Below are 19139 nucleotides of genomic sequence, written 5' to 3' on the forward strand. Positions count from 1 at the left end.
ATACACTGTAAGCAGTGTAATAAAGGTTGATTAAGACAGAGCAGGGATCATCAACTAGATTCAGTCGGGGGCTGATTATAATAGTATTTATCTTGAGTACATGGTCGGTGGGGCGGAATATCATTACAAATAATTTGTAGACTGCAAATTGAAAGCAAGATGCCCAAACGGGTATATTTGACAAAATCATAATGTCAAACCTTGCTTACATTTGTAAAAGATCACATGTCTTTCTGTTATGCGTGGGAATACTTGAACTGATTTCCTGGCGTTTTTTACAGTCTCATGTCCAACAATAAATAAAACAAAAATAATATACAGTTGAAGTTTACATACACCTTACACATTTCAACTCAGTTTTTCACAATTCCTGACATTTAATCCTAGTAATTATTCCCTGACTTAGGTCAGTTAGGATCACCACTTTATTTTAAGAATGTGAAATGTCAGAATAATAGTATAGAGTATGCTTAATTTCAGCTTTTATTTCTTTCATCACATTCCCAGTGGGTCAGAAGTTTACATACACTCAATTAGTATTTGCTAGCATTGCCTTTAAATTGTTTAACTTGGGTCAAACGTTTCGAGTAGCCTTCCACAAGCTTCCCACAATAAGTTGGGGGAATTTTGGCCCATTCCTCCTGACAGAGCTGGTGTAACTGTGTCAGGTTTGTAGGCCTCCTTGCTCGCACATGCTTTTTCAGTTCTGCCCACACATTTTCTATGGGATTGAGGACAGGGCTTTGTCATGGCCACTCCAATACCTTGACTTTGTTGTCCTTAAGCCATTTTGCCACAACTTTGGAAGTATGCTTGTTGTCATTGTCCATTTGGAAGACCCATTTGCAACCAAGCTTTAACTTCCTGACTGATGTCTTGAGATGTTGCTTCAATATATCCACACAATTTTCCATCATCTATTTTGTGAAATGCACCAGTCCCACCTGCAGCAAAGCACCCCCACAACATGATCCTGCCACCCCCGGGCTTCACGATTGGGATGGTGTTCTTACAAGCCTCCCCCTTTTTCCTCCAAACATAACGATTGTCATTATGGCCAAACAGTTCTATTTTTCTTTCATCAGAACAGAGGATATTTCTCCAAAAAGTACAATCTTTGTCCCCATGTGCAGTTGCAAACCGTAGCCTGGCTTTTTTATGGCGGTTTTGGAGCAGTGGCTTCTTCCTTGCTGATCGGCCTTTCAGGTTATGTTGATATAGGACTCGCCCCTATAGGACTCGTTTTATTGTGGATATACACTTTTGTATCTGTTTCCTCCAGAATCTTCACAAGGTCTTTTGCTGCTGTTCTGGGATTGATTTGCACTTTTCACACCAAAGTACGTTCATCTCTAGGAGACAGAACGCGTCTCCTTCCTGAGCGGTAAGACTGCAGCGTGGTCCCCTGTTTCTACTTGCATACTATTGTTTGTACAGATGAACGTGGTACCTTCAGGCATTTTGAAATTGGTCCCAAGGATCAACCAGACTTGTGGAGGTCTACAATTTTATGAATGAGGTCTTGGCTGATTTCTTTTGGTTTTCCCATGATGTCAAGCAAAGAGGCACTGAGTTTGAAGGTAGGCCTTGAAATACATTCACAGGTACACCTCCAATTGACTCAAATGATGTTAATTAGCCTATCAAAAGCGTCTAAAGCCATGACACCATTTTATGGAATTTTCAAAGCTGTTTAAAGACAGACAACTTAGTTTATGTAAATTTCTCACCCACTGGAATTATCTGTCTGTAAACAATTGTTGGAAAAATTACTTGTCATGCACAAAGTAGATGTCCTAACCGACTTGCCAAAACTATAGATTGTTAACAAGAAATTTGTGGAGTGGTTTGAAAACGAGTTTTAATGACTCCAACCTAAGTGTATGTAAACTTCTGACTTCAACTGTATGCTGAGCACTTGTTGACTGCCTTTCCTTCACTCCTTGATCCAACTCATCCCAAACATCTCAATTGGGTTGAGGTTGGGTGATTGTGGATGCCAGGTCAACTGATACAGCACTCCATCACTCTCCTTCTTGGTCAAATACCCTTACACAGCCTGGAGGTGTGTTGGGTCATTGTCCTGTTGAAAAACAAATGATAGTCCCACTAAGTGCAAACTAGATTGGATGGTGTATCACTGCAGAATGCTGTGGTAGCCTTGCTGGTTAACTGTGCCTTGAATTCTAAATAAATCACGGACAGTGTCACCAGCAGAGTACCATCACACCACCACCTCCATGCTTCATGGTAGGAACCACACATGCAGAGATCATCCGTTCACCTACTCTGCGTCTCACAAAGACACAGCGATTGGAACCAGAAATCTCAAATTTGGACTCATCAGACCAAAAGACATATTTCCACCAGTCTAATGTCCATTGCTCATGTTTCTTGGCCCAAGCAAGTCTCTTCTTCTTATTGGTGTACTTTAATAGTGCTTTCTTTGCAGCAATTACACCATGAAGGCCTGATTCACGCAGTCTCCTCTGAACAGTTCATGTTGATGTGTCTCTTACTTGAACTCTGAAGCATTTATTTGGGCTGCAATTTCTGAGGATGGTAAAGCTGATGAACTTCTCCTCTGCAGCAGAGGTAACTCTGGGTCTTCCTTTCCTGTGGCGATCCTCATGAGAGCCAGTTTCATCATAGTGCTTGATGGTTTTCCTGTGTTGACTGACCTTCATGTCTTAAAGTAATGGACTGTCATTTCTCTTTGCTTTTTTGAGCTGCTCTTGCCATAATATGGACTTGGTCTTTTACCAAATAGTGCTATCTTCTGTATACCACCCCTGCCTTGTCACAACACAACTGATTGGCTCAAATGCATTAAGTAGCAAAGAAATCCCACAAATGTAACTTTTAACAAGGCACACCTGTTAATTGAAATGCATTCCAGGTGACTACCTCATGAAGCTGGTTGAGAGAATGCCAAGAGTGCAAAGCTGCCATCAAGGCAAAAGGTGGCTACTTTGAAGATTCTAAAATATATTTTGATTTAAAAAAACATTTGGTTACTACATGATTCCATATGTGTTATTTCATAGTTTTGATGTCTTCACTATTATTCTACAATGTAGAAAATAGTACAATTTTAAAGAAACCCTTGAATGAGTAGGTATGTCCAAACTTTTTTTACTGGTACTGTTTATTTATTTATATATATCACACACAGTACCAGTAATAAATCAATTATATATATTACTGGTACTGTGTGTGTGTGTGTGTGTGTGTGTGTGTGTGTGTAAACAAACAGGACAAAAGGGGTGGGGGGTGAAACTCAATTTTATATATATAAATAAACACACAGTACCAGTAAAATATATATATATATATATATATAGATAGATAGATATGCGTTTCACCCACCACCCCTTTTGCCCTCAGAACAGCCTCAATACGTTGGGGTATGGACTCTACATTCTTTCGAAAGCATTCCACAGGGATGCTGGCCCGTGTTGACTACAATGCTTCCCATGGTTGTCAAGTTTGCTGGATGACCATTGGCTGGTGCAAAAATTCTTGATACACATGAAACTGTTGAGCATGAAAACCCCAGCAGCTTTGCAGTTCTTGACACAAACCGGTGCACATGGCACCTACTATCATACCCTGTTCAAAGGCACTTAAATATTTTCTTGCCCATTCAACCATTTTGAATGACACACAATCCATGTCCCTTAATCAATGTGGATTTGAAATGGATTTAACAAGTGACCTCAGTAAGGAATCATAGCTTTCATCTGGATTCACCTGGCCAGTCTGTCATGGAAAGAGCAGGTGTTCTTAATGTTTTGTACACTCTGTGACTGTCAATACCATTGTACCCATAGTGCAGAAAAATGACTTAATGATGGACAGCTCCAGATCTGAATGGCAGTAGTGTCTAAGCTTTTGCTCCAGCCCAGCTCATACCTGATTAGAAAACCCTTCACACACTCCTTCTCTTCAATGACTGAAACAGATCAAAGCAGGAGAATGGTGTTCCAGGCAATGTTCCCTCTAATATTTTTTGGCATTGAGCAATTTTTTGGTCTGCTGATCGCTAACTTGAACCTTGTGTGTAACTTCCGGCGTGCGTTTACTGTGAACCCTCAAGGCTGTACCCGCTTTAATATACTGTTTTAACAGTGGCCAAATAGGCTACTGTGGCTATTTGATCATAATGTAGGTCTACCGGAGTGCCCTACCATCAAAAACAATGGAGAAAATGCAGCTACGTAACAGCTATTTCCATGTTAAAATGTTATCATTCAGCCTACAGTAGCAGCCAACGTAGGCCTACATTCCATGACACTTTTGGGGGGAAAAACAAAAAAAACAACATGCAGGGCTTGACATGAAGTTGTTTAGCGACTTGTCCTTCAGACAAGGAGGCGACTGAACATTTTGTTGTAATGCAAGAAACCACTTTACAAAATAAAATGCATTATTATTCCAATACCATTTATTACAGAGAATCAGACAGATTATGCTACCCGTTGCCTATTGGCTACTTGGCTTATTCAAGCCTGTCTCAAAATACAGCACCGCCCCTTTTTTAAGACATAAAAAAAAAATACTTTTCAAAGATGTCTAGAAATGTTTAAGTTTTGTGCTCCCACATTGCTGACTACAAATGAGCTATAACTGGGCTAATAACTCACTAACTAGCTAAAAATGTGAACAAATGTGCGCACGTGGCTATATGCAGCTCTCGCTTTGATCTCAAAACAAGCGCATAATAATTGCGACCGCTCATGCTGTAAAACAGTCCTGTTCAAAGTAAATGGCACAAATCCATATATGGCAATGTTCTAATTGCATGTAGGTCTACTGCAGCTCTGATTGGTTATGGCGCACTGGTCTGTGTGGAGTACAGGCCTGAGTCGTGCCTGTCAATGCAATAGAATCCTAGTCCGATTGCGCTCTGCCTATTTCAAAAAAAAAAAATAATAATAATATATATAATAATAATAATAATAATCTCTTGCGTAGTTTAGTTTTGTTTCGGTATGTTGCATTGATAGTGGCTAATATTGCGTTGATTCCAACAGTAAAGGGAAACGTTAAGTGTTAACTTTCTAGAGTTTTCCCCGTGAGTTCAGTTCAGTCTTGTGCTTTTCTCGAAGGTGGAATTTATTATGATTTTTTAAAAATGTGCGTCAGTCCCTGGTGAGCTGTGCGCCCACACGCAGCTTAGAGGGAACATTGGAACCGCTTACCTAGTTTTTAAAGGTGATAATACTCAGACACACCCATTGGTTCTAGAATAGAGGAGGTGCAAATAAGATTTGCAATTTGGTATCAATAACATCACAGTAACTTTACCTCAAACAAACGTGTGAATACCAATTAATTTAAAACCCACCATAGCAGGTAGGACTAAATAATGTGACTAGGTGAAAAATCTGTGCCCTTGAGCGAGGCACTTAACCCTAATTGCGGCATTAAGTCGCTCTGGATAAGAGCGTCTGCTATATGACTAAAATGTATTGTGTAAAACTTGTCAATTTAAACAATTGTCGGCAATTTATTTATTGCAAATGTTAGCAAGCATTCGATAGTTGATCCAGATATTCTTACCTTTGCCTCGGTTTCGTCCAGATCATCATGGCCCTGGTGACATGCGTGAAGCATGTGACAGGCATGTGTAGTTCTGTATGATAGCCACATTAGCGGCTAATTAGCGTTTTAATTTTTGAGGAGTGACTACAGATGAATATATTGATAAGTCACCTTGTCCGAAAGACAAGGTGACTTATCATTATCAAAAAGTCACAACAGGGTAAGCCTACACTAAACACAGACCTTATTTGAATTGGTAAAAAAAATCATAATATGGAAAAATGAATTGTGAAAAAATTATTTGAAATCATTGACATTTTTGACCACTGTGTTTTTATGGGTATTATGACTCGTACTGTATTAACCTGAATCTTTGAGTCATTGAGGGGGATTCGATTTTCTGGCCCGGGTTACCTCGGTTGGAGAAGTTTGCAACGGGTGAAAAGTGATTTGCATTCTTTTTGGAACCGTGCTGCCTCGTGGGCCTGAGCCAGGTGCCCCGTTCAGAGCCAGTGGTGGAAAAAGTAGCCAACTGTCATACTTGAGTAAAAGTAAAGATGCCTTAATAGAAAATGACTCAAGTAAAAGTCACCCAGTAATATACTACTTGAGTAAAAGTGTTTGGTTTTGAATATACTTAAGTATCAAAAGTGTAAATAATTTAAAATTCCTTATATTAAGCAAACCAGATGGCACCATTTAAAAAAAAAATATATATATATATATATATATTTGTAATTTCTTAAGTTACATTTTGAATGCTTAGCATGTACTTTTGGGTGTCAAGGAAAATGTATGGAGTAAAAAGTACATTTATTTTCCTTTTAGGAATGTAGTAAAGTAAAAGTTATCAAAAATATAAATAGTGAAGTACAGATGCCCACTGCAAAATCAGCTCAAAACAAAAGTGACGTAGCATAGGCTAGATTATGTACGTGAAGCAATGAGTAGGATTCTCTGTTTGCCATTTAAAAAAAAAAAAACGCTTTATCTGCCTTCCCAATTTAAAACTACTTTGAAAATTCTAACATATATTTTATGGAAAATATATGTTTTATGTTTCTGGACGCTGTACCATGCTGCCTTATTTCCGACATGACCAAGCGGCACAGATTATTGTTTGATTTGAGAAAGGCACTCCTCCCTCACTGCTTTTGCCTGTTTACGTCACAGGCCATAGACTGGTACACCACGGCTCAGGGTAATATAACTCCGTTCGTCTCACTGGTGTCTGGCTGCATGGTTATTTCTGAAGGTTTGATTAGCCAGCTGGCTTGTTGAGATAGCCAATGGTGTTTGCATGGTGCCTCCTTATCAGAGTCAGCAGGAAAGCAACAGACTGTGCCCGGGGCTCTGTTGCCATGGTTACCAAACATCTGACAGAAATGAACAAACAGGAGTGTGTAAATCACCTATTATAAACCGACTCAAAGTGCAGGATATTGGCTCTGCCAATCCTGATGGTGATCATGATGATTAAGCAAGGAGGTGATTGTTATAAGGGAGGGTTGTGGAGTTGCTCCGAGGAGACCTGTCTCATCTGTCTCTCTTTCTGTGTCTTTGTCTCTCGACCTCAGGTATCCTCATCACTACCATCGCCTCCAAAGGGGAGCTGCAGAACTGGCCCGAGCTGCTGCCCAAACTCTGCCTTCTGCTGGACTCTGAGGACTACAACACCTGTGAGGTGAGGGACGAGACTAGGACAGGGTCTGGGCTGCCAGGTCTGTGAGCTGAGCTATATGTCTATCACTACTACTGAGGTGACGACCTAGGTTAACACAGGACTGGGCTGCTGATGTTTTCTGAACTGTCATATGCTAAATATTGTGAGGAGAAGACTAGATAAGGATACAACTGGACTACACTGCTACATCTGGGAGCTCAGGTTTACAATTGTTCTACTAATACGGTCTCATGACTGCTACTGAGGTGAGTATGGTTTAGGATAGAGGTTGGTTTGAGAGTTGTTGACCCGTCGCTGTAATCGGTGGATTAATCAGAGATGATCTGCGTTTGAATGAGTGACCTTGATGTTTTGAATGAGTGATCTGGTTGTCTTGTCCTTTTTCACATTCAATACCAGACACAAGCAAAAAATATGTAGGTGTTTGTTAGTGTTCCTATGCACTTCTCTGGGGGGGGGGGTCAAATAAAGCAGCATCTGGATGGAGTCCTGCTGACCGGCTCAGCTGAAGGCAAATACTCACAGCTGGATAGGAACTAACCCAAAACTGCAGCTTATTCAACATGAAATCACTTATATTATCCCTCTTTCTCTCTCTCTGCCTATCTTTTATACCAGTGAATATAATCTGACCTCATTTCTTGACTGGCTCTCGCCATGACCAAGAATACTGTCTTTGGTTAAGAGCAAGCCAACAACATCAAAGTGGTGGTGCTAAATTAAGCTTTTTTTGGGGGGGGAATATTCTTAGCACTTAATCACATTCGGTGTCAATGTTGGGTGGCTGCCCTACTATTAGCGTTACTAACACAACTATTAGAATGACTGATTATTGCAAGAAGAGTTAGTAAGGTTAAAGGGATGGACACAATGCTACTGTACTTTGACTTCGTCATTGTGCTAAAGCTAGTTAGCATTGGCTCTTGAAACTAACACTAACTTCCTTCATAAAAAAATAAATAAAACGGTATCCATTTTTATGTCAGAATCTCACAGTATCCCTCCTAGTTGACACAGCAGATCTGTGGTTAGTCAATCGATCAGTCAGATTTGTGATCTTCATTCATTTGATGTGTCATCATGCCATGTTTGGGGGACATTTTAAGACTAAAGCCCTATACTATGTATGTGATTTGAGAAGGTAGCGAGGTAACGTAACTTTGGTCAACTCTGAATAACTGGTACCATGAAAGTGGCTCACCTTTTTAGCCAGGTAAATGTATATGGCAACTAATCCTTCATTACTAACCTGCTCCCGGGCAGGCTAACTCCATTTATCCTGAATGTAGTGCAGGGCTCAACATTAACACTTGTTCTCTTGTCCGGGACAAGTAAAATAAAAATCACAATATCAAGCAATTACTCCGATATGAATTGGATCAGTGAGGCCAACATTGGAATAATATTCTTATCGAATGTTCATATACAGTGCATTCGGAAAGTATTCGGACTCTTTGATTTTTTTGTTCCACATTTTGTTACATCCAGAGGTTCGATCGGGTTCAAGTCCGGGCTCTGGCTGGGCCGCTTAAGGACAGACACTTGTCCTGAAGCCACTCCTGCGTTGTCTTGGCTGTGTGCTTAGGGTCATTGTCCTGAGTGCTCTGGAGCAAGTTTTCATCAAGTATCAATCTGTACCTTTTATTCTCTGCTCTTCTCCCCCAATTGCTCAGTTTGGCCGGGCGGCCAGCTCTAGGAAGAGTCTTGGTGGTTCCAAACTTTTTCAATTTTTAAGGATGGAGGCCACTGTGTTCTTAGGGACCTTCAATGCTGCAAAAAATGTTTTTGTACCCTTCCCAGATCTGTGCCTCGACACAATCCTGTCTTGGAGCTCAACGGACAATTCCTTCAACCTCATGGCTTGGTTTTTGCTCTGACATGCGCTGTCAACTGTGGGACCTTATATGGACAGGTGTGTGCCTTTCCAAATCCTGTCCAATCAATTGAATCTACAATCAAGTTGTAGAAACATCTGAAGGATGATCAATGAAAACAGGATGCACCTGAGCTCAATTTCGAGTCTCAAAGCAAAGGGTCTGAATACTTATGTAAATGAGGTATTTCATTTTTATTTTAACATTTTTTAAATCAATATTTGCAAAATTGTCTAAACCTGTTTTCACTTTGTTATTATGGGGTATTGTGTGTAGATCTGAGGAACAAAATGTATTTAGTCCATTTTAGAATAAAGCTGTAACAAAATGTGGAAAACGTCTAGGGCAGAATACTTTCCGAACACAGTGTACATAAATAAAAAAGCCTACATGTCAGTGTAGGTGATATGCATATTGGCTACAGCCTCTTGTCCAAGCTGATGCAGTAAGGCCCGATGAAGTGTGGTATATGGCCAATATACCACGGCTAAGGGCTGTTCTTATGCACAACGCAATGCGGACTGCCTGGACACAGCCCTTAGCCGTGGTATATTGGTCATATATCACAAGCGCCCAAGGTGCCTTATTGCTATTATAAAGTGGTTACCAATGTAATTACAGCAGGACAAATAAATGTTTTGTCATACCCATGGTATACGGTCTGATATCCCCTGGCTGTTAGCCAATCAGCATTCAGGGTTTAAACCACCCAGTTTGTAATGAATGATAATTAACGTCAAAAGGCTTGATTCTGTCGACATACTTGAGGCGTGGTTCATTGTTTCGTCGAGCTTATAATATGGAGAAATAAAACGATCAGCATTTTAAGATAAGTCTTTTGCATCAACCATTGCTTTTGTAGTCTGTTTTGAACAGTATCAATATCTTATTTTTTTTTAGGCCTGGAGGGAATTATTTAAAAAGAATACAACACTTTATATTTTTGTTTAGTTAAGTGTTGGTCCCGTGTTTCATGAGCTGAAATAAAACATCCCAGGAATTTTCCATACGCACATGAAGCTTATTTCTTAAAAATATTGTGTATACATTTGTTTACATCCCTGACAGTGAGCATTTCTCCTTTGCCAAGATAATCCATCCACCTGACAGGGGTGGCATATCAAGAAGCTGATTAAACAGCATGATCATTACACAGGTGCACCTTGTGCTGGGGACAATAAAAGGCCACTCGAATGTGCAGTTTTGTCACACAACACAATGTAACAGATGTCAAGTTTTGAGCGAGCGTGCAATTGGCATGCTGACTGCAGGAATATTCACCAAAGCTGTTGCTAGAGAATTTAATGTTCATTTCTCTACCATAAGCCGCCTCCAACAATTTTAGAAAATTTGGCCTCACAACTGCAGCCCACGTGTAACCACGCCAGCCCAGGACCTCCACATCTGGCTTCTTTACCTGCGGGATCGTCTGAGACCAGCCACCCGGACAGCTGATGAAACTGAGGAGTATTTCTGTCTGTAATAAAGCCTTTTTTTGGTGCAAAAAATCCATCTGATTGTTTGGGCCTGGCTCCCAGGTGGGTGGACCTATGCCCTCCCAGGCCACCTATGGCTGTGGCCTTGCCCAGTTTTGAAATCCATATTATGGTTTAATGAATTTATTTCAATTGACTGATTTTCCTTTTTATATGAATTGTAACTTGGGCTCCCGAGTGGCGCAGCAGTCTATGGCACTGCATCTCAGTGCTCGAGGCATCACTACAAACACCCTGGTTCGAATCCAGGCTGTATCACAACCAGCCATGATTGGGAGTCCCGTAGGGCAGCGCACAATTGGCCCAGCGTTGGCCGGTGTAGGCCGTCATTGTAAATAAGAATTTAACTGACTTGCCTAGTTAAATGTTATTTTTTGTTCAGTATATTTGGTTGTAATTGTAATGTTGCAGTATTTTCTAGGCTAGCAAGGGTGGCCATCCTCCAGGAGAGTCTTAAAGGGGCAGTGTTGTATTTTGTGACCAGCTTGAATATGCAACGAAGCCAATGGGCAGAGTGTGCATTTTTTGGTCTGATTCTCGATGGTAAACAAATATGGTAATGTAGGTTATTTTGTAAAGTGGTTCCTTGCGTCATACAATGATGTAACTTGTTTGTCTTTAAAAAAATTAAATTGATAGGTGTGCAAAAAAAGGTGCTTGTGCACTGATTTTTTTATTTTTTAAATGTAACCTTTATTTAAATAGGCAAGTCAGTTAAGAACAAATTCTTATTTACATTGACGCCTAGGAACAGTGGGTTAACTGTAAACAGATGTTTACCTTGTCAGCTCGGGGATTCGGTCTAGCAACCTTTCAGTTACTGGCCCAACGCTCTAACCACTATGCTACCTTCCAAAGACTGCATTAATGATAAGTAATAACATTTAAGACGGTACTTCAACAAGCTTATTTCACACGATAGCCTGCTGAATTTGCTAGGTAACTTTCCTTTTGACTTCGGCACATGAAAACGTGGCACTGACTCGCCCGTGGATTGATGTTTCAGCGTTATCGGTGAAGAGTTCGGCGTTTTGACTAGCCACGTGTGACATGCATCCGCAGTTACAAGCCTGTTAGAGTTGGCTGCAGGCGGGCGAGAAATATCCACCATCGTAGTACGTATGAAGCCTGAGCTGCAATCTGAAGCTACAAAACCCTGAAAAGATCTTGCTTCGTTTTGTAGTATACACCTCAGGTGTTACTCTGTCTGCTGTTGGTCAGCCAGTCCCCTCGCAGTTCTCTCTGACACGCCTTTAGTTATGGGTGTGTCCTGAGTTATAGCCTTCTCTCTGTAGTGTGTGTGTGTGGCTATGCTGTGCTCATAGATATTCAAGTCAGGTAAAGGGTATGGAGAGGGTTAGAAAAATCCACTGAATGCATTTGATGATCAAAGTACGAAGGAATGAATGTAGTGTGTTTGCATGGAGGCTAGTGTATTTTTAAATACCAATTTGATTGGGGCGTCATACTTTGCATCAAGCCTGGCGCTGCTGATGCAGAGTTGCATCGTGGGAAAACGCTCCCTTGCAACAGCCCCAAAAATAGCCTGGCTGTCCAGGATGCTTTGCGGTGGCCCCTGGCGGCTTGCCAGCAGCAGTAAATATAAAGCCACACACTCGCCTCACAAATGAGCTGATTTGAGGGTACCACACCCCACACACACACAGTTCTTCATATACACTAGTGATGGGGGGGTAATTGCTGCAGTTAAATGTCATTATATTATATGGATGCTTTGACTCTCTATCGATTTTGTTTTAAAAAAAATTAAAAAAAGGGGAAAAGTGTGTATCAAAATGTTGCGTTGGCAAACACTAGTCTGCTGTACCTGTGCCAACTCCACCTTTTCATCATATAGCTTGTTCTCCATCTTCTTTTTTAAATAGTGAGTCAACATGTTTTCTTATTTTCTCATGCGCTCTTGTCTCTCTGCAGCAGACATATAGTGAGCAATATATTTGGAACATCAAATTGCAATAAATACGCAATATCAACTCGCAATACATATAGAAAAACATGAGAATCCACTATATTGTATCGGCACCTAAGTATCGTGATATCATCCCTGGCAATTTCCAGCCCTAATATACACACTGGACAGCAGTCTCCATACAGATGTGTGGCTGGGGATCACTGTGTTCTGAAGGACACACACAGAGACAGGTGAGCTCACACACCTACGTGCATTCACTTACAGTAAAGCCTAGACATACCCTCTCATTTTCTTCTTACTCACTTGTGTAGTGTTGATTGGACTCAGACAGCACATGACCTTTGTACTTCAGAATGACCTAATCTTGGCTTGATGATAGATTAGTGTCTCCACTTCCTTTTACCATCTCTTTGAACCAGTGTGTGTGTGTGTGTGTGTGTGTGTGTGTGTGTGTGTGTCAATGGCTCATTCAGATCTACACAAGCTGCATGCCATTGATAATTTACCATGGAAGCATGGATCACTCTTATAGTCTAACACTTAAATATGCCCCAGTGCTATCTTCAACGGGACACAATCTGGACTCATCAATGGGAATCCAAGTAAAGCCGACGGGAGATCGAGTTGACCCGTACTCCTGGGCCTGGCAGACATCCCAAAGGACAGCCTGTACAATGGTTCTCACTATTGCCACAGGGTGTTCCTCCAACACAGAGCAGGTTCAGAAGCAGAGATTTAGTGCAAGTTATTTTCTGCGGTGGAGCTGGAGTGAGCTGTGATTAGTTTTGGTAATACTCTTCAGGCGGGCGGGTACTCCAAGGGTTTGGTGTACTCGGCTAGAGAAACCTCGTCAGTCGGTTTAGAAGTGTCGCCTTGAGATCTGCGTAGCCTAGTTCTGCTGTTTTTAATTTGCTGAAAGAGTATTTGCTTTCATCAGAGAATATAAATAGTATGCATGTAGCGTATTAGGCCTGCTGTTAATATGTCAGTGATTGATGTGAGTTATTCAGAGCATATGGATGAGTCTCAGCCGGGTCATGTTACAGACAGCCGTTGAACTTGTAAATTCTAGCTGACTGGTACATTTGTGTGTGTGTGTGTGTGTAAAAAAGGCATTCCACTGACTGAGCTCTTTGGCAGTGGTCCTAACAGCTTTGCGTGGTACAGGGCTCTGGGTAGCATATTACGTGATGAGAGTTGACGACCTCGAAGTCTACTGGGCCTCACAGGCAGTGCTATTGGCACTGGGTGGCGTGCCTCTGATTTTGGCTCTGAGCAGTGTGTCTTTTATGTGTTTATACATAAAGATGATCCTTTAGCGGCTAGCCTATTACTAGATTTATCCACATCACACACTGTTCTGAGTGTGTTAAAATCCGCATTGCACGCAGACTATATTTGTTGAAATCTGCAGTGCTCTCAAAGACACAATCTTGAGTTTCTGTGCTGCAGTTTCATTGTCTGCGTTTAGTCCTCTCCTGCTCTCCCAAGTATTAGATGAATCTCAGTCCCTTTGTCTGCACTGAGATCCCTGTGAGCTGAGTTGACTCTACCGCAGTGTGGAATGGAATGCTAACTAGGTTTGGCAATTTTACGATTGCGTCGTCTGTCGACGATGTTTGACAGCCATCGTCGATGGTGACAACATCGTGATGTCACATGATTGTTTTTAGCCTATTTGGACTTGACTGGAGTCTGGCAGTGAGCACACAGCAGGGCATCATGCCAAATGGTATTTTCCCTAAATGCCATAGCTTTCATTTTCTTTCTTTAACCTTTATTTTATCAGGGAGTCATACTGAGACCAAGGTCTCTTTTACAAATGAGCCCTGAATTACAGAAAATGCACACATCCAAATGTAAATACAAAACGAAAGCAGAAAGGAAAAACACTGTCATAAACACGTTCATTAGTAAAAAGGTCTTCAATCAGCTTTCTGAATTGGCCTAGAGGCACAAAAAACATCACATTTAAGAACATTTTGAAGATTGTTCCAAAAATAAGGTATAAGAAAATGTAAAAGCTGATTTACCGAACTCCGTAGAGACCAAAGGAATTTCCAGAGTTAGCCATCCCTGAGACCTGCTGTGGTAACTTGTCTAAAGTTTAGTAATGATGTTGGGTACAGAGGGACTTTTTGTAGACTATACAATCGTTTATCAACAATGTTAGGATGGGATGATGTGTCATTCCAGACGTCACCCAACCCTAATGCTAACTCCACACAGGTGTCTGTCTCTCTGACCGTCAGCACAGCAGTCCCTACGACCGCAGACCGCGTCCGAACCTGTTCTGTCTCTTGTCACAGCAGTCTGAGGGGCCCTCAATACCCCTCTCTCCTATTTCCCCTTGTTCCCGTTCTCCTCTGTCACCCCTTTCCCTCTCTTCCCCTCTTCCCTCTGCGCCCCTCACTCTATAAAAAGACCAGAGCAGGTATGTGTGTGGGTTGTCACCTCACGCTTATAGAATATTGGCTGATTGCTTTATTTAGGTTTTGCTGGAGAGCAGTTTTTACCGTGGTGATTAATAACGGCGCGGTTGGAAGGTGCTGGTGTGTGTTCCTGTCGTCTGACCGAACAACCAAGTGTAGCGCTGGCTGGTGCTTGCTCGTTCAGACATTGTACTGTATACTCTAGCATGTTGTCTGAACATAGCTTTCTAACAGAGGATAAAGGAGTAATAAAATGTTTTTTTTTAATTTAATCCCTTTCTCTCTCTCTCTCTCTCTCCTCTCAACAGGCTCCGATTCTTTTGCGTAGTTGTAATTCTTGCACATTTCCACAGCAAGGCTCTTAGTCTTACAAGGACTATCCAGGTTCATTGGTATGTGCTCTTAGTCTGACTGCCCTCCCACTTTCTCTGCTGCTTGCGCACACACACACACCTGTCCCAGTCATTAGAAGCTGCAGAAAATATGTTTGTGCAAAACTAAATGAATGAATGCTAGCTAAGTTTTTCCTGGTTGGACCTTCATTTACAATTAATCCAATTTCAGTTTGTGTGGTGGTATAGATTTCTGTAACTTTGTAGCAAGTATGTACTGCATGGGGTAGTGCTTTAGAACGGTAAAAAGGTGCCTATTGTTGGAACTGCTTCGGAGTAGAGGTCGACCGATTATGATTTTTCAACACCGATACCGATTTAATCGGCCGCTTTAAAAAAAATATATATATATATATATATATTTTTTTTGTAATAATGACAATTACAACAATACTGAATGAACACTTATTTTTAACTTAATATAATACATCAATAAAATCAATTTAGCCTCAAATAAATAATGAAACATGTTCAATTTGGTTTAAATAATGCAAAAACAAAGTGTTGGAGAAGAAAGTAAAAGTGCAATATGTGCCATGTAAAAAAGCTAACGTTTAAGTTCCATGCTCAGAACATGAGAACATATGAAAGCTGGTGGTTCCTTTTAACATGTCTTCAATATTCCCAGGTAAGATGTTTTAGGTTGTAGTTATTACAGGACTATTTCTCTCTATACGATTTGTATTTCATTTACCTTTTGACTATTGGATGTTCTTATAGGCACTTTAGTATTGCCAGTGTAACAGTATAGCTTCCGTCCCTCTCCTCGCTCCTACCTGGGCTCGAACCAGGAACACATCGACAACAGCCACCCTCGAAGCAGCGTTACCCACGTAGAGGAAGGGGAAAAAACTACACCAAGTCTCAGAGCGAGTGACGTTTGAAACGCTATTAGCACGCACCCGGCCAACTAGCTAGCCATTTCACATCGGTTACACCAGCCTAATCTCGGGAGTTGACAGGCTTGAAGTCATAAACAGCGCAATGCATTGCGAAGGGCTGCTGGCAAAACGCACAAAAGTGCTATTTTGAATGAATGCTTACGAGCCTGCTGGTGCCTACCATCGCTCAGTCAGACTGCTCTATCAAATCATAGACTTAATTATAACATAATAACACACAGAAACACGAGCCTTAGGTCATTAATATGGTCGAATCCGGAAACTATCATCTTGAAAACAAAACATTATTCCTGTTACATTGCACAACCTTCAGTGTTATCTCATAATTACGTAAAATTCTGGCAAATTACTTCACAACGAGCCAGTCGGCCCAAACTGTTGCATATACCCTGACTGCGTGCAATGAACGCAAAATGACACCATTTCACCTGGTTAATATTGCCTGCTAACCTGGATTTCTTTTAGCTAAATATGCAGGTTTAAAAATATATACTTCTGTGTATTGATTTTAAGAAAGGCATTTATGTTTATGGTTAGGTACAGTCGTGCAACGATAGTGTTTTTTTCGCGAATGCGCTTTTGTTAAATCATCCCCGTTTGGCGAAGTTGGCTGTCTTTGTTAGGAAGAAATAGTCTTCACAGTTCGCAACGAGCCAGGCGGCCCATACTGCTGCATATACCCTGACTCTGTTTGCAAGAGAAGTGACACAATTTCCCTAGTTAAAAGAAATTCATGTTAGCAGGCAATATTAACTAAAAATGCAGGTTTAAAAATATATACTTGTGTATTGATTTTAAGAAAGGCATTGATGTTTATGGTTGGAGCAACGTGTACCTAAGCGATTATATGCAACGCAGGACAGGCTTGATAAACTAGTAATATCATCAACCATGTGTAGTTAACTAGTGATTATGATTTGATTGTTTTTATAAGATAAGTTTAATGCTAGCTAGCAACTTACCTTGGCTTCTTACTGCATTTGCGTAACCTTGTGGAGTGCAATGTAAAGCAGGTGGTTAGAGCGTTGGACTAGTTAACCATAAGGTTGCAAGATTGAATCCCTGAGCTGTCGTTCTGCCCCTGAACAAGGCAGTTAACCCACCGTTCCTAGGCCGTCATTGAAAATAATAAGAATGTGTTCTTAACTGACTTGCCTAGTTAAATAAAGGTCTCCAAAACAAATCGGCCAAATCGGCATCCAAAAATACCGATTTCCGATTGTTATGAAAACTTGAAATCGGCCCTAATTAATCGGTCATTCCGATTAATCGGTCGACCTCTACTTCGGAGGTGTCCTATAACTTTTCCGAGTGTCCCGTGCATTCTCTCACGTCAGATGTCGTCACTCCTACGCGCTGCTCGTCCCTCAACCGATCTGTCTTTTAGGACTTGGAATTCATAAAATGCCAAACACTAGTTCCTAATTCTGAAAATCGCTCCTCTCTCACCCTTAGTAGCTATGGCGCACTGGCGGAAAGCCATGCTCGATCAGCAGAGCAAGCTGGTTTGAATGGCCATACGGTAGCTAGTTTGCCAGCTTGTTGGTGAAGTTGTACGGTACCAAAGTTATGGGACTGTTCTCAGAAATTGCCATGTATTTGACACTGACAGAAGCTGGGACTGTGACTCACTACTTTGTAACAGTTGGCCACCGTGATAACGTTGCAGAAAAGTCAGCTGTGTTGAAATCATGAAACGTCTTTTGTGCATTAGCTACAACTTCTGCGCTAGCTAGCTAGAGGGAGCATTCAGCATTGAGTGTGTGAACTGGTGTTGCTAGCATCCTTCCCTTTTCGTTTCATGGATTGATTTGAGACTGGTTCAGCCAGCAAGCAGATACTAGCTAGTTTTCTTGCAAATTTCATAAATACTGATTTGTACCACCACAAAACACCTTAACTAGATGTAGAGTTGGGTAGTGAAGTCTTGCTCATGCAGAAAAACGTAGCTACAGGTTTATAGTTTTTGGTTAAGATTAACTCTTTTGAGGATGAAAGGGGATTCAGTGGGCGACGTCATCTTGGTAACCTTTTCGAATGTTAGGACTAGGGATGTACATTTTGTCTTAACGTTTAAAGTGCCATTGGGGGAAAAAAAAAAAGTATGCATGCATGTATGCATGCATGTATGCATTCATGCATGTATGCTGCATACATTTTTTTTATATATGTATATGTGTATGCATGTATGCTGCATACATTTTTTTTATATATGTATATGTGTGTGTATATATATGTATATGTTAAATGACGAGTTCACAGTTCAGATGTGGTTCTACGTGTGACCGCTAGGGGGCAATGCACTTCAATCTACCACGGTCCTGGCTACTACCTACCGGTCATCACCAGTTGTCATAAAGCCTGTGTTTTTTTAAAATTTAACTAGGCAAGTCCGTTAAGAACAAATTCTTATTTACAATGACGGCCAAACCCGGATGACACTTGGCCAATTGTGCGCCGCCCCATGGGACTCCCAATTTATTTTATTTAACTAGGCAAGTCGATTAAGAACAAATTCTTATTTACTATGACGGCCTAGGAACACTGGGTTAACTGCCTTGTTCAGGGGCAGAATTACAGATTTTTACCTTGTCAGCTCTGGGATTCGATCTAGCAACCTTTCGGTTACTGGCTCAACGCTCTAACCACGAGGCTACCTGCCACGCCAATCATGGCCAGATGTGATACAGCCTGGAATTGAACCAGGGCTGTAGTGACACCTCTTGCACTGCAGTGTCTTAGACTGCTGCGCCTCTCGGGAGCCTGTGTATTTCTATATTTTATTTTCTTAACCCTTGTGTAGTCTTGACATTCTGTATACTCTCCTTGTCCTAAGGGTAAAAAATGACCCGCCTTCACTAAACCTCTAAAATAAAGCA

The 19139-nt window shown here is 41.1% G+C and overlaps 1 protein-coding gene across 4 annotated transcripts in view; it reads left to right on the forward strand.

The window, feature by feature from the left end:
* Positions 1 to 19139, forward strand: part of tnpo1 (transportin 1) — a 67287-nt gene that overhangs the window by 13290 nt on the left and 34858 nt on the right. For all 4 annotated transcript variants that reach the window (XR_006757623.1, XR_006757624.1, XM_045689856.1 and 1 more), the window contains exon 4: positions 7125 to 7231. Coding sequence is in view for 2 of the 4 variants with exons in the window: in XM_045689856.1 (XP_045545812.1) it covers positions 7125 to 7231 (107 nt within the window). In the remaining 2 variants the exon portion in view is untranslated. The remainder of the gene's footprint in view (positions 1 to 7124; positions 7232 to 19139) is intronic.

The sequence above is a fragment of the Salmo salar genome, chromosome ssa11 (genome assembly GCF_905237065.1).
Source record: "Salmo salar chromosome ssa11, Ssal_v3.1, whole genome shotgun sequence".
NCBI lineage: Eukaryota > Metazoa > Chordata > Actinopteri > Salmoniformes > Salmonidae > Salmo > Salmo salar.